Source organism: Haliotis rubra, unplaced genomic scaffold (assembly GCF_003918875.1).
Source record: "Haliotis rubra isolate DU_JTF1 unplaced genomic scaffold, ASM391887v1 Scf233, whole genome shotgun sequence".
In the NCBI taxonomy this organism is placed as follows: domain Eukaryota; kingdom Metazoa; phylum Mollusca; class Gastropoda; order Lepetellida; family Haliotidae; genus Haliotis; species Haliotis rubra.
In genome coordinates, this window is record NW_025766370.1 from 1,204,630 (window position 1) to 1,227,926 (window position 23,297).

The 23,297-nt window shown below is 42.1% G+C and overlaps 1 protein-coding gene across 1 annotated transcript; it reads right to left on the minus strand.

The window, feature by feature from the left end:
* Window positions 1-1,213: 1,213 nt before the first annotated feature.
* LOC124278202 lies at window positions 1,214-22,366 on the minus strand. Its single transcript, XM_046713931.1, has 12 exons — window positions 22,248-22,366; window positions 20,211-20,378; window positions 19,469-19,627; window positions 16,432-16,547; window positions 5,447-5,541; window positions 5,069-5,362; window positions 4,748-4,882; window positions 4,536-4,658; window positions 4,251-4,454; window positions 3,963-4,118; window positions 3,532-3,729; window positions 1,214-1,288 (listed from the first exon to the last, which is right to left on the minus strand). Exons 1-12 carry the CDS (start codon window positions 22,364-22,366, stop codon window positions 1,214-1,216), a joined length of 1,842 nt encoding a protein of 613 aa, XP_046569887.1.
* Between the last annotated feature and the right edge of the window lie 931 nt (window positions 22,367-23,297).

The window sequence follows — 23,297 nt, forward strand, 5'->3', positions numbered from 1 at the left end:
TGAGATTGGGCGCCTGTTGTTTAACAATTTTCTATCCTTATTTGGATTTGGGAGACAGGTGATAATTCTCCTATTCATTGTACACGTTAATGAATTGTTAGTGAAGGTTAACACACACTCATCTTTCTATCAGGCAGATTCCCTTCACGTCTAGCAATAGTAGTCAGGACCAAGCCTCAGGTGTTAACATTTTACACCTTTTAAGTAACAATCAAACCAACTCTGTTTCCAATATTTCTAAAAGTATTTTTCGGTCCTTGATCAGTAAGCGGCCTCAGTAAAGCTTCAAAATGTTTTTGTACACCCGGTATCATGACTGTTTCAAAGTGATTCATACACATAACGCTCATGATATAGTCGGAATTGTACGATCAACTCTCCTTTTGGTTGATTGGTTGGTTTGTTGTTAAAGGCCACCCTCAGCAATATTCCAGCTATATGACGGTAGTCTGTAAATAATCGAGTCTGGACCAGACTATGCAGTGATCAACAGCATGAGCATCGATCTACACAATTGGGATACGATGACTGGATTATTTACAGACAGCGGGATTATTGCAAAGTGCGACAAACAAGCAATGCTGAAACCGTTGTTATAGAAACAGGTGCCCTCTTATGCAAGTTAATTTACGTTACTGTACCCTGATCATGTAGCAGTTTCTGTGCACCAGGTGGGATGAAATTTCATAACGTCTCTGGCAGCATTTTCCCAAGGAGGAAGCAGATGAAATGTACACTTTTGTCACAGTCAGGTAACAAGGGATTGTAATGAACACAGTTTCTTTACTACAAAACATCTTGTGCAATCTGATACAAAGAACAAAATAAATCCACACACTACTGTCACATTTCATGAAGAAGAAATAACATTACACCACTGACGTTTTTACTTAAGTGGCAAATGAATGTGAACCAAACATGTCAGCCATTGATGCAGTCCTTGTAAAGGAAGTCAGGGACCGAATGTTTGTCTCCTGAATTTCGCTTTTGTTTTGACAGCAACATCAGAACTTGTGTCAGATCACTGAACGAAATTAGAAATTCTGCACACGTCCTGGTGCCAGGGAGATCTGCATGCCGGTCACACTTAACGTGAAATTTGACCCTTGTCGTGTTAAATCAAGCCTTGTCTGAGTCTAATTGGTAACATTATTGCACCGGAGGTCAGTTTCGTCGACCATTAGCAGTCCTTCGCGTCATATAATCAGTGTATTCAATTCGTGTTTCCATCATTGTCCTGCAATGTCAATGCTCTCAGCTCAGCATAACGTTTGCCCACCTGCTCCTTCTAGTTGAGGATGGAGTTAAGAAACACATAAAAACCAGAGATCGTCTAGGATGTAGGTAAACACTCCCCCAAACGGTTGTCGGCTGTAGATTTGCAGACTACGCGAGACTCTATGTACAATGAAAGCGGCAATCCTTTCCATAATCGTAATCACTACTAAAACCAAAAACGCTTCGGCAATTCCCACAGTATCATGAACATGTGTTTTTGAATCAGTATAGATTATATTTTCGTGAAAAACTGAGCGTACTCCACTGGCAACACTTGTCGGAAACACAGGCAAAGGCAAGTCAATTGTTCACATAAATTGAAAATCACAGGACTGTTTCGCACAAGTTAAAATAGGAAAATGTCTCAAGTCCTTTCCTGGTGTTTGGGAAACGGCCAGCTTATGCTTATCCATCACAAACACATACAGAGGCAAGTCAATTAATCATTAACTGAAAAAGATAGAGTAACATAATGGTACAAGTCAAAATAGGGAAATGCCTGACGTCCTTTGTGAGTGTTTGAAACGTGTAATCGTACTCCCTTCATATTTAGAGGAATACACCTATCAGCATGATCTAAACGTTAGATAGACATGAAATGATTCAGTGTGTAATCTCTCTCATATGTATAAAATGTATGTCATTTCCCGCTTTCGCTCTAAGCAGTTCAACTCGGAAACAATTGCTTTCTGTAGTGTACTGACCTAAAAGCCCAAATCTTTTGATAATATCCATCCTTTCTACATGAAAGAACGGAACTGTGGTTTTATCTTTGTTAATCATAGTTTATATAGATAATGCGGGTTTGTCCTTGGTAACAAAGCCATGCTTCCGTACTATTCTCGAAGATGAGATGTAACAAAGATAATTTTAGAAATGAGGCTAAGCTAAAGGATGGCATCAGTAAATTGGATATTTGAGGAAAAGGATGAGGTGGAGCCTGGAAATAATGCTGAATTGATCAATGATGTATTGATACTCGCTCTTAATGAAGATGAAGATTTCGATTTATGCTTCGAATCCCGCTTGCATCTTTGCAAGTTTTGAAACCTTATAATGTTGAAAACATTTTTGTTGGGAAATCATTCGTGTGCCTTTATGTTTTTAAAGAGTGAAGGATTCTTATTTTAAGATGCGTGATACTTAGTTTTTAGTTAGCAACCAACAAGTAGATCTGGAACGTTCATAATAAATATTCAAATGCTGAATTACTCCAAATACACCAGATGTTCATATTGTTTATCATACAATGAGAAAATTAAATGGAAAATTACTTCGTAACCGATTGCAGGAAATAAATCTCAGAACATTTGTCTCCGTGGCTACTCGATGTAAGAATGTGCCATGATAAATGCCTGTCCACGCCATGTAACTAATAGGGTGTCGTGTTACAATCGAATCTGCTTTTGGCAGAGATTTCTGATAAATATGGAAGGGTTTCGTCGATTATTTTCATTACAAGTTGTGGCTTTAAAACTCCGAGTCTTAACGACGATGGTCTGTGTTGGATTTCTAAATTAAAAATCCAAATTGGATTTCCAAATTGATATTCAAAACAATCAGTTCTGAGGTTCACACGCTTCTGTTGAATCCAACTGGTGTAAAAGGCTGGCACATAGCTGGAATGGCGTCATGACCATTTGAACAACGTTGCCAGATGTTATGTCTTAACGTTACGTGATGCTGAATAGAGCCCAGGTCACAAATCAGTTGCAGTTTAGGTACGTTGGTCACTTCGAGCTGGGTGACCGTGTCCGGCAACTTGACTCCTGAGCATTTCTAGTATTTCGTTGCTCCACAACGAAGCACATGTAGTATCACATGTGAGTTTGTTCAAAATGACCTCTTGTCACCCAGCAGTGAATGGGAACCTGGTGGGCGCCTCACAGGCATCTTAGGTTAACCGGGGTAATGATGTCCAGCGCCTTGACCATGCACTCGATACAGGGACTTTATGATCACCATTATAATATTATATGTTTGGGAAGAGGTGGAAATTACATGATGTAAAATCATACGGTGAATCACAGACACAGACACAACCTCAGCCACAGACACAACCACAGCCTCATCCTCTGCCACAGCCACAACCACAGTCACAGCCTCAGCCACAGACACAACCACAGACACCACCACAACCACAGCCTCATCCTCTGCCACAGCCACAACCACAGTCACAGCCTCAGCCACAGCCATAGCCACAGTCACAAACACAGCCACAGACACCACCACAACCACAGCCTCATCCTCTACCACAGCCACAACCACAACCACAGCCATAGCCACAGCCACAAACACAGCCACAGACACAACCACAACCACAGCCTCATCTTCTACCACAGCAAAAACCACAACCACAGCCTCATCCCCAGCCACAGACACCACCACAGCCTCATCCTCAGCCACAGCCTCAGCCTCAGCCTCAGCCACAGCATCAGCCACAGCCTCATCCTCAGGCACAGCTATAGCCACAGCCACTGCCATACCACAGTCACAGTCACAACCACAGCCGCAACCACAGCCTCATCCTCAGCCACAGCCACAGCCACAACCACAGCCTCATCCTCAGCCACAGCCACAACCACAACCACAGCCTCATCCTCAGCCACAGACACAACCTCAGCCACAGACACCACCACAGCCTCATCCTCAGCCACAGACACAACCTCAGACACAGACACCACCACAGCCTCATCCTCTGCCACAGCAACAACCACAACCACAGCCTCATCCTCAGCCAGAGACACCACCACAGCCTCATCCTCAGCAACGGACACCACCACAGCCTCATCCTCAGCCACAGTCACAACCTCAGCCACAGACACCACCACAGCCTCATCCTCAGCCACAGACACAACCTCAGACACAGACACCACCACAGCCTCATCCTCTGCCACAGACACAACCACAACCACAGCCTCATCCTCAGCCACAGACACCACCACAGCCTCATCCTCAGACACAGACACCACCACAGCCTCATCCTCGGCCGCAGACACCACCACAGCCTCATCCTCAGCCACAGTCACAACCTCAGACACAGACACCACCACAGCCTCATCCTCAGCCACAGACACAACCTCAGCCACAGACACCACCACAGCCTCATCCTCAGCCACAGTTACAACCTCAGCCACAGACACCACCACAGCCTCATCCTCAGCCACAGTCACAACCTCAGCCACAGACACAGACACCACCACAGCCTCAGCCACAGCCACAGCCAGAGCCAGAGCCACAGCCACAACCAGAACTACAGCCACAGCCTCATCCTCAGCCACAGCCAGAACTACAGCCACAGCCTCATCCTCAGCCACAGTCACAACCTCAGCCACAGACACCACCACAGCCTCATCCTCAGCCACAGTCACAACCACAGCCTCAGCCACAGACACAGACACCACCACAGCCTCAGCCTCAGCCACAGCCACAGCCAGAGCCAGAGCCACACCACCACAACCAGAACTACAGCCACAGCCTCATCCTCAGCCACAGCCACAGCCAGAACTACAGCCACAGCCTCATCCTCAGCCACAGTCACAACCTCAGCCACAGACACCACCACAGCCTCATCCTCAGCCACAGTCACAACCACAGCCTCATCCTCAGCCACAGACACAGACACCACCACAGCCTCATCCTCAGCCACAGTCACAACCTCAGCCACAGACACAGACACCACCACAACCTCATCCTCAGCCACAGCCACAGCCACAGACACCACCACAGCCTCATCCTCAGCCACAGTCACAACCACAGCCTCATCCTCAGCCACAGACACAGACACCACCACAGCCTCATCCTCAGCCACAGTCACAACCTCAGCCACAGACACAGACACCACCACAACCTCATCCTCAGCCACAGCCACAGCCACAGCCAGAGCCACAGCCACAACCAGAACTACAGCCACAGCCTCTTCCTCAGCCACAGACACAGACACCACCACAGCCTCATCCTCAGCCACAGTCACAACCTCAGCCACAGACACAGACACCACCACAACCTCATCCTCAGCCACAGCCACAGCCACATACACCACCACAGCCTCATCCTCAGCCACAGTCACAACCACAGCCTCATCCTCAGCCACAGACACAGACACCACCACAGCCTCATCCTCAGCCACAGTCACAACCTCAGACACAGACACAGACACCACCACAACCTCATCCTCAGCCACAGCCACAGCCACAGCCAGAGCCACAGCCACAACCAGAACTACAGCCACAGCCTCTTCCTCAGCCACAGCCACAGCCAGAACTACAGACACAGCCTCAGCCACAGCCACAGCCAGATCCACAGCCACAGCCACAGCCACAGCCTCAGCCTCAGCCTCACCCACAGCCACAGCCACAGCCACAGCCATAGCCACAGCCATGTCTCAAGACTCAACCCTTTTCTTTTGAAATCCCCTGTCCTCCTTCTCACAGTGGCATCGGCAGAACCATAAACACTTGACGGTCACAGCACGTTCTCATGAATGGCTATTGACCCTTTTAGTTGGAGATACTTGATGCCAGCGTAGTACCCAACTTGATGTACAACTTTTCTACATACTTCACTAACGTTTTGAAAAGGATTACCCAACTTGTCAATTGTCATCAGCAGAGGTTGCCTGGTCACGTAAACGGAGGTATTGTGTCTGTAATGTATATGGTTCAAATGCTGTCTGTTACACTAAATCCATGCATAATGCACATCTTCAAAACATTAGTAATCTCAACATATTTCAGCCTCATCTTGTACAACTGGAATGTCACACGTGTAAATGCTTTTTAAGTGAGTTTGTGAGTATTGTTTTACGCCACTTTAGGGGACATAACAGCATTGTAAAGGCGGACAACACCGCATTGTATCCTGGGAATCGAACTGCGTGTTTGAAGTGACGAGCAAACGTTTTAACTGCTCGAGTAGCCCACTGCCCCAACCCCTTAAAGTATATGATTGCATTTTTCTGCCCAGAGCATTATACAACTGTTCAACATACTTCAACGCTTTGAAAATGATCATGGTACATATATGGAGGTAAAATTCAAATATAACGAATCAGTGTAGGGTTTAGTTTCTTATATTGACTCGCCCCACACGCTCTCCTGATTCTCCGGGTGAACAGTTGACTTCCATTTGCATGTGTTTGTGAGAGGTGCTACAAACGTGACAGCAAAGGCTCACGGTTTCGTCAACACCCTATATAATGACTATGTGACACACCTAGTATTATGACTATGTGAAAGGGACTCATAAACACACACTCATCTTTCCATGAGTCAGCTTTTCCCTTAGCAGTAAGGATCCAGCCTTTCACACTTTTTAAGGAACAATCAAACCAACTCTGTTTCCAATATTTCTAAGAGTGTTTTCGGTCCTTGTTCAGTGACTGGCCTCAGTAAATTTTTCAGAATATTTTTTGAACACTCGGTATCGTGATTTGTTCAAAGTGATTCATAAACACATGCTCAGGACATTGTGGGAATTGTATGAGCAACTCTGCTTTTAGTTTGTTTGTCTGTTGGTTGGTTTGTTGTTTAACGCCGCACTCAGCAATACTCCAGCTATATGGCAGTATGGCAGCGATCTGTATATAATTGACGCTGGACCAGACAATTCAGTGATCAACAGCATGAGCATCGATCTACGCAACTGGACGCAACATGTGTCAACCATGTCAGCGAGCTCTGCTTTTACCAAAAATATAATTCCTGTGGTTGTAAATATAAAAAGCTGCCTGTTTCGTTAAATACAAACAACAAAGAAAGAATGGCACTAACAACAACAAGCATTTAGAAGCTAGAACCACACATTTGTGCCAATGGGCTGTTTTTAACATGCTATGTCTGCCGTAAATGTATTCCGTCTAAATATGATTGATTACATAAGAAATTACCTTGACCCATACTTATTAATAGGACGTTGTATTGTCTGGTCGTCAGACATCAATATGATCACATCTTTACGCGACATATCAACATTAAGAACATGAAATAGTAAATATGTGATAATGTTAATTCGATTGACAGTAAGAAAGAAATGACTTTTTTATATGCTCTTCGATGTTTCAAATATATACCGTTGAAGGGTAAAGAGTATCTGAAACGTTTTACATGACAGTGAAAGAAAAGGTTGATTGACATCCTCGTCTCGAGGAACAAAGGGTGCCGTGAAACATTATCAGGTTGAATGTTTAGGTCGAAGAAAATAATCACCAACGTGATATTTTCATTAGATTTTGTTGACCAAAGTAGACAGACTATATTTGTTCTCTTGCTGATCAAAGTAACCATATTCAGTTTGTATGTGTTGTACGTATTGTGTTTTTTCAAGTAGAAAATCCAGACACTTTAGAATGTTGCTAATGATGTGAAACATATAAAATAATAAGGTGGTTTGAAACCTCCCACAGTTGAGCGACACTCCGAGTTAGCGTCTCTCATAACACAGAAATGCGAAAATGATATAAACAACCGCACACACGCACTCTCTCTTGCTATATCTCTCTCACACACTCACTCATTCACTATCTGCAACGAGCTGCAAGCCGTGATATCGTGCTCAGACTAACATTCAGACGCCTGGCAACAGGCATCCAGCGTGCATTCTTTCAATGGCGATGTTCCGAGTCGCAGCGTCAAGACTTGGCGTAGTGATTTGACCTTGAAACTCCTTCAAAACGGATGCCGAATTTCGAAGGTAGTCTGTTTTTTTATAGCCAGACAGTGCATGCTCTTTTTAATTCTTGTAAGAAATCTCATCAAAATCAACATTTTCAGGTAAAGTCGAATTTTCGCTTGTGCAATTGTTGAAAATCATGTTATTAACACATTTGTTACATATTTTGACGATTGTTTGAACACAATAGGTAATTAATAGATTTTTAAAAATACAACACGCCTATGCGTTTCTTTTTTGGAGAGTATATGTCATTGTATGCCAATTGCGTAGATTATAATATGTTAATTGGATTGTATGATCCAGACTGAATTATTTACAGACCACAGCAATATGGCTGGAATATTGCTGAGTGCAGCGTTAAACAACAAACAATGTGCCCAGAAGGCAAGGAGTGGCGACATTTGCATAAATTCATCAATGGAAATTAGTGACGACACCACGTGTTTACGAATCGAGTAAGTGAGGATTCATTTGGTATCAAAGTCCTACTAGTTTGACGGAGGAAACATAACGCTATTCCTCACCAATAAATGGAACACGAACCTTGCCGTTGGGGTCAACACTTCAAAAACTGGTTACGTCTCTGTTCTATGAAACCATTCACAACTGGAAAACAGTACATTATCAGTTGTTAACAGCGAGAAACTTAAAAATTCATAAAAAAATATCAAACATTCTCTTGACAGACAGGTCACATGTATCGTTGAAACATGGCAGATTGTGACGTTAGTGGGTTCGTTTAAAAGAATGATGTAAAGAAACACCTGCTTCAAAATGTTGGATGTTCGGACACAATCAAACCCATAAAATTCTGATGCAATTAAAGAAATGAAAACGGTGCAAAACAATTGAAAACTGACAACAACATGTTCCATGCCTTTGCTTTCACGATAATCAAAACCTGTTTCCCGCTAACAAAAAGTAATTTCACACTGAAATCGCCATCGAAACGTGATATCCATTGATTCATGAATTGACAAGAGAAAGCTGTTAATCACAGCTTCGCTGCTGGTAACGTTCACGAATAACAATGACGAAAGTACGACAGAGACTCAATGCAGGACGACCAAGAGACATGTTTTACCTTCAAGCTTCTAACTGAAAGTGTGTGTGACAGGAATGTGTGCTCTGAATTAACTTGCAGACAAGATCTAACTTCTAGTATGGCTGTAATTCACCAGGACGATGTGCCCAGTAGCATCCTTCCAGTACAACTATGTATAACTCCAGTAATTGGGAAATGGCTTTTGGCTTATGAGAGTAACGTAATTATCGTTTCTTATGGATAGAAGACCATAATCGCTTGATCATATCACTGTGGAAAATTCTGCATGACAGTCACGGGCTTAGCCCACAATGTCACGACAGACGTCCGTACGAGGAAGTACATATATGCTTGTGAATGAGGACGGGATTCGTATTGTCCAAAAGAACAGACTTGGGGTTGGTTCTCCCGAGACATGAGAAGCGCTTACATGCATACGACCAGGAGAATGAATGTTATTATTAGCCACATTTCTCACTTTGTCAAACATTGTGTCAAACTTTCGTTGCCTCGATTTCTGTAACTCTCCAAGAGACATCGGGAAATTCCTGGGTATATTCGAGATGAATACGTTTGAAAAATAACATGCTTTGAAACTATGTTAACCTCGACCGTAATGATTCGTGATATGAGATGTAATATGTATTTGCTAGTGTTTTACGTTTGAATACATTTCGTATTTTCCTCATATATTCCCCCGCTCCACCTTCCTTCCAATAACCCCTCCAAACCTCACATATAGCACCAATGTGGGGATTCGAACCCGGTCCTTAGGCGTGACGAGCGAACACTTTAACCACTACGCTACCCCACAGCCTCCACGAGAATCACTGAAAGAACATTCGTTTTACAACCGATCATTCTACCCATCTATGATATCATCTTTGGCACGACACAGGAAACATTATAACCAGCTTTCAGAAAGACACATCTGCTTTTGTCAGGATGAAAGGTCGATGTCGACACATGAAATATCTCCAGATCACAAGTGTCTTAAAATCTATAATCATTATTACAAGAAAACGTGTCATCAGTCATAACCTTATGTGTTAGAAGGTTGCTGACTGTGAAGATGAACCTTTAACGCTATCTTCACCTTGCCACAGCTGGACGTCATGATCAAGGACGCTAGTGAAATAATGACAGCACCTTGGATTGTCTTTGCAACATCTGGGGTATTATAAAACCTTTAGTTTATTACTTGGGCGGAGTATTGAGAGGCCGATGAATGCTATATTGATCTGATGTCGGGCGCTCCGCCACAGATACCTGATTCAGTGGCAGTCTTTCCAGGCAACGGATAGTAGTTTGCCCACAACCGGCGGGACATTTACTTCACGATTTGTGGATTGTCGTAAACAGGATATCATATATTGGTCAGTGTTTTATTTATTCTGTAATCGGCTAGTGTTTGCTGTTTTTATTTTGTTCCTGTAAAATATGGCATTTAATGTCTTTACTTGATAACTGATATATGATATCACGTCACGATGATTGGCCTCCAGTCCAGATATTTATGTTTACAATCCATATATTTTGGTTTAGAAGTGAGATACTCATATTGTGTAGCAAACGGAATCTTATATGTAATGACATGTTTGTATCTGTGACATTGTAGTAAATATTTAACTATCTTTTCAAATACTTCAACCGTTTCTGATGCTGTGATTTGACTTAGTGTTTGCGACTATCTGGACAACCATACAGTGTGTGGCACATCGACGTTACTGTGCATGACGTTACTGTACATGACGTTACTGTGCATGGCGTTACTGTACGAGACATTATTGTATGTGACGTTACTGTACATGACGTTACTGTGCATGACGTTACTGTACGTGACGTTACTGTACATGGCGTTACTGTACGAGACATTATTGTATGTGACGTTACTGTACGTGACGTTACTGTGCATGGCGTTACTGTACGAGACATTATTGTATGTGACGGTACTGTACATGACGTTACAGTACATGACGTTACTGTTTGTGACGTAAGTGTAATATGCGGATATTTCCAAAGGTTTTCTTGAAAAGGATACAGTGTGAGGCACATGGACGATACTGTGCATGACGTTACAGTACATGACGTTACTGTATGTGACGTTACTGTACATGACGTTACTGTATGTGACGTAATTTTAATGTGCGGACGTTTCCAAAGACCCCCCCAAAGGTGTTTAGCTGTTGAAAAACAGATCAGGTGAAATTAATATTGTATAAGCTTATGTTATATCAAAAGATACATTTAAAATGAAAGGTACATCGTGGTAATATAATAATTGTGAATTATCTAATGCGCCTTTTCCATGTACAAGGCACATGCTCAAAGCGCTAACACACAATCCGATTATTATAACCATACATAACCCAAGCTGCCTGTGAAATGCTAGAAGGTTGATAGTCGCATGACTTATCCCACCGGGTACCCATATTCTGCTGGGTGACTGACTGGCTGAGTGAGTTTGGTTTTACGCCCCTTTTAGCAATATTCCAGCAATATCACGGCGGGGGACACCAGAAATGGGCTTCACACATTGTACCCATGTGGGGATTCGAACCCGGGTCTTCGGCGTGACGAGTCAACGCTTTAACCACTAGGCTACCCCACTGCCCCTCTGCTGGGTGAACAGAAGCAAGTTTGAACAAACTCACTTGCCTACGGTGAGACCACATGTGTCACATATGCTTATATGGTTAAAAACTCATCAGATGAATGTGTGTTATCATAGGATACAAATTGTAACTGGTGCCTGGGCACCAAACACTTATTTCTGTATGCTAACCGTGCGAGGCTGGTGCTATAGGTTGACCAGAACATGCTTATACCTTTCGCCAACACCTGATGTCACCACCGATTTTCAACGTTCAAGTCATATCATTTTCATCACAATTTAGCCTTTTGCCACAGTCTGTTTTCCTCGAAATATCTTAACATCTGAAATGTCTATATATATAATGTTTATTATTACGAATTTATGTATATTATATCCTGTCTCCATAATTCTTCGGTAATAAACATTTATGTTTCCGTATAAGATCATGTTAAAGTATATAACTATATGTATTCTATTATTTTTAACTTAGGGCTCAACATTAACCTTTAAATGTAATGTAAGAATATTATCTTCGGAAGATGTCGTGATGCATATAGAAAAGAAAGTTGAGGATAAAGCAATATTATACTACAAAACACACTGTAAGTCCCCTAATGCGTGATCGTTTACATCACAAACTGAGATAATAAAACGGATCAGTTACAAAAAGTCAAAGTATTTATGTTTCAAACGTTGGATAAAAACATAAAAAGAAATTTTATCGTAATGTTCCACAGGTGTTAAAATATAAAGTAGTTCAATATGTGTCTTCACTTCATACAGCTTAGTTCGTCTATCTCATTAGTTTGCCGGCGCAGCTAGTCTACAGTCCCATAGCTCCTTGGAAAGGTATCATAGCGCGGACAGTGTTCAGTGATCATCGGAGCGGTTCTCGTTAGAACGTCAGGCACTCGTCTACACACTCGCCCCAACTCGTCCTTCGTGTTTCTCACACAACCTTCTCTCTTCCAGGTAGCGGTAATCAACGATGGCAGTGCAAGAGCCGAATGACTAACAGCCAGGCAGCAATCTGATGGCAAGTCCAGTGATAGCGGGACATATTATCAGTTGCAGAGACGGTCTTGAAAATTGCAGAGACGGTCTTGAAAATTGAACTCGGACTTGTGTGATTATGGATGCTTAACAGCTTGAGGATTTAAACGCTGTTTAGGACATCGGGTTGTGTTTGAATTCTTCTTCGCCATGGCGATGACAACGATGTCGTTCTTGATGGAGAACTTCACGGTAGGCGATGTTGTAATGAGTGTTGATGTTGTAATGTAGATGAAATTTTGTTGCTGGTGATGCTGAAGGTATTCTGTATATTCATCCTGGTCAAAGGTTTCGATGAGTCAGCTGTTTCAAGCTGATGTCGTGATCAACATAGTTATATATACACATGTGCCAATCTACAAACACAAATTGTTGGGTTGTTTTAACTATAACTACCCTAAGGGTAAATTGTATGAGTTGTGAGTTGTCTAAATGTATTGTGTTTATCTTATGACACCTGTTCTCATATACAGCAGCTAGTTCTTCGTTGGGTAGTTCTTCATTCTGCGATCAGTTTACTGGCTCAATTAACCTGCTCCCTTGTTCCTGAGATACGACTTTGAGCAGGCATAGTCTCTGACTTTGAACATGATTGAACATTGATTAAATGATCTTATGTAGACACGGAACTTGTCTTAATAACAACGTCTTTGTTCTTTGCGACAAGGTTTCAGGGCTATATCTTAACCTTTAACAGGACAAAGAACTAATGCATGAATAGATGTATTCAGGTGTGCTTACACACAACTGACTAATGTACAGAGAGAACAATGTGATAAGATTGAAAAGAAACACCAATGAAGATTGGGTCTAACGCAGATCTGAATATGAAATCCCTAAATATTTTGGTTGTTTGATACTTGGACAATACTTGAGATACAATGTATTGTTCGGCAGAGGTCCCAATATGAAAACCTTTCATGTGGTGGTAGACAGATATTGGAATATGAAAGTCGTTACCATGTTGTTTCAGGGACTATTTGAATGATCGGAATATGAAAACTCTTAATGCATTATTGGACAGGGATACGAATATGGCAGTTGTTAAGACGATGCTTGTGAGATCCGAATATGAAACACTCCATACAGCCAGTTGGCAATGATTCAAACATGGGAATTTTTAATGTATAGTTTGACAAAGATGAAATAGTACAAAGAACGTCAGAGCTAAAGAATGCCCAGTATTCCGTTTGGTGTACAGGCAAAATCAAGTTGTGAAAATTATATCAATGGATGACTAAAAATCATTGATGACACCATGAAAGCTCCTCGGATATTGTGCGAGAGTTACGTTTCAAATATCCGAATATGAAACCTTCAACGAATATTGTTGAACGGAGATTCTTATATGTAATCCATGCGTAAAGTATTGCTTGAGACATTAACACATTTAAGTATTGTGTTAGTGTAATGTGATAATGAAAATTCTTTACGGTTCTATATTTTGTATTGTATATACAGCCACCCTGACGGTGTTTATACATAAGCTGTCACATAGCGTTAACTTTGAAATCATGATATACTGGAAACTATAAACTATATTAGATAAAACGTCTATAGTAAACACCGATCCGACGATTGGTACCGTTCAATATGCAGCAGCCTTCGTTAATCCCTATCGAACCTACTCTGGCCATTTCAAAAACACACCTGATCTAGGAAATACAGTCTGTGAGACCACCTCGTATGTTTTATAATTAGATTTATGCATACAAATTCAGAGTACCAAAAATGTCTGACAAGTCTGGCAACATTCTGTTATGTTAAACAATGTTCCTTTCAACTCCAGCTTTTTGATTTCACAACCTTTGAGGTACAATCGAGCATTTCTTTTATCCATATTTTGGAAAGCGTCTTACGACTCTTGCTCAGAAATTGTTTGATCAAGATTACAACATTACGGCCTCACTGGAGCTTTCAAAATGTATTGTGGAGAACATGACCAGATTTGATGCATCAATGATAACAGTAATGTCTTATACAATTCCCTACTTTGACTCGTATCATATATTCACGTGTTCTTTTTTTCGGGATAACAACATTATTGACTTTGTATAGTTTCATAATGGCTGCCATCGAAGTATCACGATACGCTGAACTTTTTGCAAACACCTTGTCTCATCACCGTTTGATTACAAAACACACGGTTTTGAAATATCACAATGGACTCTGATTTTGCCAAATGTTTCTTAAGAACCTGAGAACTTGTTATTTTGTAGCAATTCAAAGCTATGCGTGCACTTCTGTTTTGGAAATCAACATTGCATTGCAGTTGTTACAAATGGCGAAATTAAAAATGTCCAAACACTTGACCATGCTATTGAGTTTAAGACAACTGAAACTGAACGTTTAACAGTAACTGGTTCTGATGTCTTAACTCACATCCTCATTGAAACACCCAGAAAACTTGGTGTATGAACTTTAGTTTGCCGTTGGTCTTCTTGTAAAGCATCTAATTTATTAACAACTCTCATTGCATCCAGGTATATTGGATTCTTAGGCTGAAATTTCCTTAGGTTCAAGCGAAGTGAAGGTTCTGTGTTTGCATGGTAGTTAACAAATGTATCATTATTTAGATGCAGTATATCTATAGTCACTGAAAAAAAATGGAAAGAAAATTGGCTCCAACGGTGATCAATCAGAAATGTCTTTGACTTGCAGTATGTTTTTCTTTTCTCTGCGGTAACACTTCTTTTGTTTCTTGATGGTACAACTGAACTCTTGCTATCACGCATGAGTGTACGTCAATGTGTGTTACGTCGCTTTTTAGAACATTCCAGCAATACAAAAGCATCATGGCTGAAGAGCCACGAATGTGTTTCAAACATTGTCTTTATAAGACCGAAAATAATGCGGATGACGTTTACAACATGTTTGGTATTGTCATGATAAAACGTTAGTGCAACGTATTACATGTACACGTGTTATACTCCATACTTTGATATGTTCTGTGCACAAGAGGCGATTGATAAGTGTTGAACCGCACAATAAACAGCTTGACTTGAAGGCATTACAATGATGCAAGTTTCACCTAAATCCCCTGTCATCATGGCACACCTTTGCCAACAATGATCTAGATATGTATCCCAATATCGTTGAAGTCCTTGTCCATAATGTTCCAAACAGCGACTATGGCGTCACCCTTCGTATCAAAGTTGGCTTCGACTAGAGCCGTGTTCGGATCAGGCGGATGTCAGATAAGAAATATACGTATGGTGGGGGAGGCTGTTCAAAGCCACACACGTTAATTAGGATTATACAAATGTTAATGAGAGATTTGTGAATTTTGTACTGGAAGAACACACCTTTCCTCACCCTCGTAATTCTGGAAAGCAAATGCCTCCAAACTGCAGTAAAATAGGCTTCGTCTACTCTCGAGAGTTTTTGAAGATGTTCCAACAGGATGGCACCATTGGCATCCGATAACATAAAGGCGGAAGCCTTTGAAACTGCTCGGACATGCTTCCTTATTTGGTGGCGTTGATGGCAAAGGCCTCCTGTTTCGATTTTGTAACACCAATAACTGTGCGATAAAAAAAGTCGCATCGTCAGACGTGTTGCGCCCCGTGTATTTGGATCAGATGGCAGAAGTTTTTGAATCCAGTGAACAGACTCTTTCTACATTGCCAAGATTGATTTCACCCTCACCTGCCATAGCCTTCTGGAAATAAGACTGTAGGTCTTATTGGCCTGTCAGTTATCACAGTATTGAGGAATCGTGGGATCATTTCTGGTGTCGTCTTCAAGGTGCTTCTTGCCTTGCACGAACTCAATTTCTGCCGCCCACCTCTTCGTAGGCATAGAGGGGCAAAGTTCTCTAGTGTTGTACTCAGATATTCAGTGATGGATGTTGGTGTCATATCCTTTTTGGGAGAGTACTTGATCTCCGTGTGTTGCTCACAACTGTTAATATAACTTGACTGTGTTTGTGTGGTGTAAATTACTAAAAATGACTTTTTAAAACACCTTTAAACTGACATTTCCACATTTCAAGTGAACGTTTGACACCTCTCCTATATTCCTAAGATACGACTAAAGTAACTGGCGTTTTTAATGACACTTTTTCTTTCCAGGGCCGGATACTCCACACCCCAATACCAACGTCCAATACTACACACCCAACCCCTTCCGGACACCCCACACCATACACCCGACCTCTTCCGGACACCTCACATCTCACCCCTGCCGGACACCCCACACCACACCCCACACCCGACTCCTTTCGGACACTCCACACCCGACCACTTTCGGACACCTCACACCCGACCCCTTCCGGACACCACACACCCGACCCCTTCCGGACACCCCACATCCCACCCCTATCAGACACCAGGCAATCCCAGACCTGACCCCCACACCATACAGCCGACATCTTGTGGACAGGCCACAAACCACACACGACACCTTCTGTAAACACCGTTCTGTCCATCTATGGTGTGTTGAACGTATGGTAGCCTCGATGTAAAATCTCTGTCAATTTTGTTTTCTTTTTTCATGTATGTTAACTTCTGTCGAATCACGGATAATATTTACGTAGGTCCCAAAAGTTCGGCACAATTGCATTGCACCGTATATCATTCCCAAGAACGAAAGTGTTCCTACATAATGACCATTGAGTTCGTCGATGGAATCAAGCAGATCACATTTAAATACTTTCTGTGTTATAACATTACCCGTTTATTAATGTCACAATAACAGAATAGATACGTCACAGTACTTTATAGATCAAATGGAACATCCGTCTACATGCCCACACTAAATGTAAACTGGATGTCCACCAGGGCATAAACACAGATAATCCCTCTGCCCTAAGCTTTAGATATGTCGCTATTCCTGCTCATTTAATCGTTGAGCGGGGGAGTGAAACGACGGATTCGAGCCAAGCTTGCCCTGCGTGAACTTCAAATTGACTCCAGCGTTAAAGAATCATGCTTGTTACCGACACAGAGAGAATAATGGCGATTACAAGAAGGACTCCCCAAGGCAACAGTGCTACAGACTGCGTTCATCCGATCTAAGACTGGGTATCAGTCTACTGATGTTACTAATATCGCAAAGGAAGTATATTATAACTACATGTGTGTCACGTGTTTTGCTGGACGCTGCAGGGTTCAAGTGTCTCGGTGCTGTGCAGGAGGTGGTTAATGATATTCTATATTGCCTAGGCGCTGAGTTGAGAGTCTGGTTGCGTGGGTATTCTGGGACTTTAATTACTCGTGTACAAGCGGGATTTATTAATATGTCATCTGTTTCTCTGTCTAGTTAAAGGATAACGATATATAATCTCTGGGGTTCTAATTGTATTGTGGGCGGTTGGGTAGCCTAGTGGTTAAAGCGTTCGCATGACACGCCGAAGACCCGGGTTCGATTCCCCACATGGGTAAAATGTGTGAAGCCCATTTTTGGTGTCCCCCGCTGGAATATTGTTACAAGCGTCGTAAAACTAAACTCACTCTCTCTTATTGTATTATTGTTAGTTGTTCTTTCTTTCTGACTGTCATTTCTTCTCCCGTTTCTTTGCAAGAAGCACACGGACGCCCTCGGTCATTGTCGGGAACTTCAATTATGTTTAACCAATTTGATTCCCGGGGAAGGTGCTTAATACAAAGTATATCGTGTTCTTTTCGTTTAGGTTACTGTTTAGTGATTGCTCAACTAAGAAACTGACAACTACAGATAGCTGCAGATGCCTTATTCAGAGAATTTATTGAGAAACAATTTCAGAATGTACATTTAATATTGATTTCTAGAAAGATGTTTTGTACAAATGTATAGTTACTTTGGTGCCATCAAGACTCACCAAGGGATTGAAAGATCTAACGGGAGAGGGAACCTAAATGCGTCACAATCGCATTCATTGTCAGACAATTCCAGACTGTTCAGAAACCCAACTGTTCTAGATTAAGATCGATGCTACGAACGTCGCTTAAGGAGTGACTGAATATGGTTTTACGCCGCTTTTAGCAATATTCCAGCAATATCACGGCGGGGGACACCAGAAATGGGCTTCACACATTGTATCCTTGTAGGTAATCGAATCCGGGTCTACGGTGTGACGAGTGGACGCTTCAACCACTAGGTTACCCCACCGCTCCAATATCGCTAAATGATAATGCAGCGTTTTGAATGAACGCTCGATGGCTGCCTTTAAGAAAGCAAAAAAGAACTGTCACTAGTTTGCCTGATCCAGATCCGATATAGTTAGAACTTTAACGAAAACTAAAATGAAAACACGTAATGTTCATGAAAAACTAGGTGTCCAGGTCTAGGTTTGTAAGTCGGATGTAATTTGCAGGTATATCTAATGTGAATAGCATTAACACTATTGACGTTGACATGTATGTCGAACAGCGGCGATGAGAAAACGTATTCCTTCAGATCAAACGTTAAAGACGGGTCTGTCCCCGTCTGTATCAAGATACCTTCAGGGTCTACTTTTCTCGTCGAATCAGCTTAATCTTTATCAGCAGTATTCACTTAAAAACTTAAAAACTGGATCCTCCCCTAAATGCTTTTCCCAACATATTAAAAAACAGGTGTAAGGCGACAAATCTTCTGGGATTAGTATGGCTTCTGACTGCACGATGTTGATCCCTTACATCAATCTCTGTCACGGATTCATGCCATGATCTTGATGAAACCTTTACCATTATATGGCTCATCCCACGACGTTGCTCAATGTCTAGTTCAGTTCACATCGTCACCCTAATCACCACCTTTCTTCTCAATCCATTACCCCAATCATTCTCTCTTTCACTGACACGTATTTCCTTCATTTCACTTCTCTCCCTATCATTTGCCTTCTCTCTTCTTCTCCACCTCACCACTCCCCGTCCCTCTTCCTCCACTTTTCTACTTCTACTTCTCTTCTCTTATATGTTCCTTCCCTTTGTGTCTTCTTCGATTCTTCCTTCCTCTTATCTTGAATTCCTCTTATCCTTTTCACCTCTTCCTCGTCTAACGTTCTTCCTCCAGTCACCTCCCTATAGTCGTCACCAATCCTTTCAGAGGTGTCTTCCTTACACCTTCTCCTTGCCTCTCCCTCTCTCCACTTCTTCTTTATCCTCTCCCTTTCTTGTCCTTTCCACCTCTTTCCGTTACACCCTCACCCCCCCTCCTTTCCCTCGTCCATCCTCACCCTTTCCCCTGCCATCCTTTCCTCTCTACCTCTTGCCTTTCACCACCATTCCTGCCCCTATAATCTTCACCTAATCCCCTTCTCCCTTTTTCTCACTATCCTAGGCTTCTTCCCTTCTTCCCTTCACCCTCCTTCTCCTCATCATCCTAATCTCCCCTTCTTCCCATTCACCGTCATTCAAATCTTCCCTTCTTCCCCTTCACCCTCATCCTAATTTCCCCTTCTTCCCCTTCACCCTCCTTCTCTTCACCATCCTAATCTTCCCTTCTTCCTCTTCACCACCATCCTAATCTTCCCTTCTTCCTCTTCACCATCATCCTATTCTCCCCTTCTTCCCCTTCACCCTCATCCTAATTTCCCCTTCTTCCCCTTCACCCTCCTTCTCCTCACCATCCTAATCTTCCCTTCTTCCCCCTCCTTCTCCTCACCATCCTAATCTTCCCTTCTTCCTCTTCACCATCATCCTCATCCTCCTCACCATCCTAATCTTCCCTTCTTTCCTTTTCCCTTCCTTATATTCACCACACTCATCTGCACCTCTTCCCTGCCCCCCTCCATCTCTTCTCCTCGCGCCCCCTTCCCTACCGTCCTTGACTCTGTTCATACATATTGTCTACATGTCCTCCACCGCGTTATAATCAATAACCTGCATAGCTTCGGGCCTTCCTCCCTCATTATTCCCACACGAGATGATATACCCGAGGCGTTTTTAACTTATTCACTCACACCTACTACAATGCCTCCATGGATTTAATGAAGGCCCAACCCGGACACATCACAATGTAGTCTTGACAGCTTCCAATACCGAGTCGTTATCTCAGTGTCAACTGCTGTTCTTTGTAATACAAATATATATAGTGTTTGTAGCATACATTTCCTTACCCTCAGCAGCTTACCCCGGAAGCGCTTTGAACAAAAACACATCTGAGATGTTGGGTCCGTTGGTTAAGTGAAACGGATTGATACAGCACTGGCTGAATATTGCCGACGTCGAACTGTCTCGTTATTATTAGGGCTGTGTATGGGCAAATAAACTGTATTGCAATCTATTGCGATTCAGGGAATCATATTGCGACACGTATTGCGATATATTGGGAGCTTAAGTGCTTGACGGTAAGTGACACTAATTGTACATGTCGATCCTATTTTCTACATTCTAAGTACCTAAACATATATGTTATGGTTCTGATATCAGCAATCTCAAATTTAGGTTGCATAGTCAGGGATTTTCTTTTCTTTTTTATACAATTTATAGTATTACAGTATGCCGTTTTGTCATTGAATAACGAAGAAAACATTTGTTGTGAATGAAAGTCTGTGTAGATCATAATTTAAATCATAAATATAATCACAAAAACTTTACCCAATTAACAGGTTGTCAGAAATCAGATTGAAATACGTATCGTTTGAAAAGCGTATAGCGATATACCGATATACCGGTAATACCGTACAGTCCTAGTTATTATACACTTAATACATACAGAGTGCACAGCAGTTTAATATACAAATCATCTAAACATAGAATACTGTAGATCAGGTGTATTACACGGGGGTGTCCGTTCAATACATAAACAGAGCAACGTGATGAGGATTTAACTGCGTTGGAATCTTGTGTTGCGACGAGTTCTGCAATTACTAGCCATGAATGCAGGCTATTAACTATATATTGCACGCTGATTTAGAAAGTCGTGTCATGTTGATATCTTAGGAAGGGTTTTATCTGTTTTACTAGTAGAGGATTGGTACGAGAATGAGTAGGTTGTGTAAAAAGAAACACGCATATTGTATTGCGTTTGTGAGTGCCTAGAATAGTTTTCATTTATATCACAGAAAGCATATTAGATCGTGAGAAACGTTCTAATTTGAGTGAACGAGTGCGTGAGTGAGTGTATTGGGTTAGAGGGTGGGTGAATGGATGTGTGAGTGAGTTAGAGCGTGGACCAGTGAGTGAGTGGATTGGTCGGGGTGAGTGAGTGAGTGTATTGGGTTAGAGGGTAGGTGAATGGATTGGATGTGTGAGTGAGTTAGAGCGTGGACCAGTGGGTGAGTTAGTGTGTGTGTTGGCCTGGGTGAGTGAGCGAGTGGGTGTATTGGGTTAGAGGGTGGATGCATATATATGTGAGTGAGTTAGAGGGTGAACGAGTTGGGAGTCGGGGCGGGGGGAGGTGAGTGACTGCCATCAAACCAGATGCTATCCCACCACACCTCTGTGCCGCCACCACAAATCAGTGAGTGAAAGCATGAACATCGATCCACGCCATGATGTCACAATATTCTAACCCTTATCTGCCCATCGAGTATAGACAAGAATGTCAACAGCCACAATCGACCCTGGTTTCCCCGTGGGCCACAGTGTAAGTACTGCGGCATCCATGTCAGAAATGGCACTTAGTTCTGAACTTGTCCCTTAAAGGTAATCTGATGCAATACATGCCGCGATGTGTTATGTTATAATCGCAAATAACGTCATCACATCGATCTTCACCTTCATCCTATTCTGTCCTGAACTCTCCTCTCCACTTCTATCAATCCTCCTCCTCTTCGATCCTATTCTGGCCTTCTTCTTCTCCTCCTCCTCCAACATTCCATCATCCCCTCCTGTCCTATCCCCATCTTCCTTCCTCTACATTCCATTGCTCTCCAATTCCTTTCTTACTTCTCCCCTTCGCATAATCCCTCTCTATTCCTCATCCATTTCTTCTTTTCATCCTTTCTGTTTCCAAGCCTTTCACCCTCCTTCATTCCATACCAATCTCACAATCCATCTCCATTTCCCTCTCTCTCCTCCATTCCTCTTTTCATCTCTCTCTAATCCTTTTAGCTCTTCCTTATCTTCATATTCCTCCTTCTCTTGTTCATCGTAGACATGTATGCAACAGAATGAGTCAAACATACAGTTCACCAACATCTGGTGTCATCCTATCGTTTTAGCTCACGGTCTTTGATTTCCAATTGCTTCTGTCGCTAACTATATTTTTGACGCCGTTAAATAACCCTTCAGTCAAAGTAAATATTCGTTTATAAACGATTTTAAATCACTGAATTTAATTCATTGTGATTTTGTCAATTTAAGAATCCTTTTCAAAGCAGATTTTCTTCAGGTGACATACATTTTACCCACAGCAACAAATTTAAACTTTCTTCAAATATGTTTTGACATTTCAATGTTTGTTTTCGTGATTTGGGAATCTTCTCCCAAGTTTGAACGCATCAATCAGTGTAAGTCTAGGTGTTATCTTGTCTCCGGGGCTGTTCATCTTGATATAATTCTTTCCGTTTCTGAGTTAAAAAGTCGATATAACCGTATAAAAAAGCTAAAGGTTATATTCCCCAAGTGCATTGTCTGCTATCGAGTGTGTAAAACATGGCAGCGATGAACTTATATCTTTAACGCTACCAGGTTAACGCCAATGGCTACTGCTTGACATTTCATTGTAGAGAAGCAAGACTCTCCAACGCGCTCAGGATAAAAATACGCGACGTTCAAAACAATACGAGAGGCGCTCTCGTCGATA

Excerpts from the sequence above, each read along its gene's own strand:
- LOC124278202 (XM_046713931.1), bottom strand. The coding sequence starts at position 22,366 with ATGTTGGAGGAGGAGGAGAAGAAGAAGGCCAGAATAGGATCGAAGAGG. Across the intron at positions 20,379-22,247 it reads GTGAAGATCGATGTGATGAC|AGTCAAGGACGGTAGGGAAG; the intron begins GTTATTTGCGAT and ends ATGTATGAACAG. Across the intron at positions 4,659-4,747 it reads CTGAGGATGAGGCTGTGGCT|GCTGTGGTTGTGACTGTGGC; the intron begins GTAGTTCTGGTT and ends TCTGTGGCTGAG.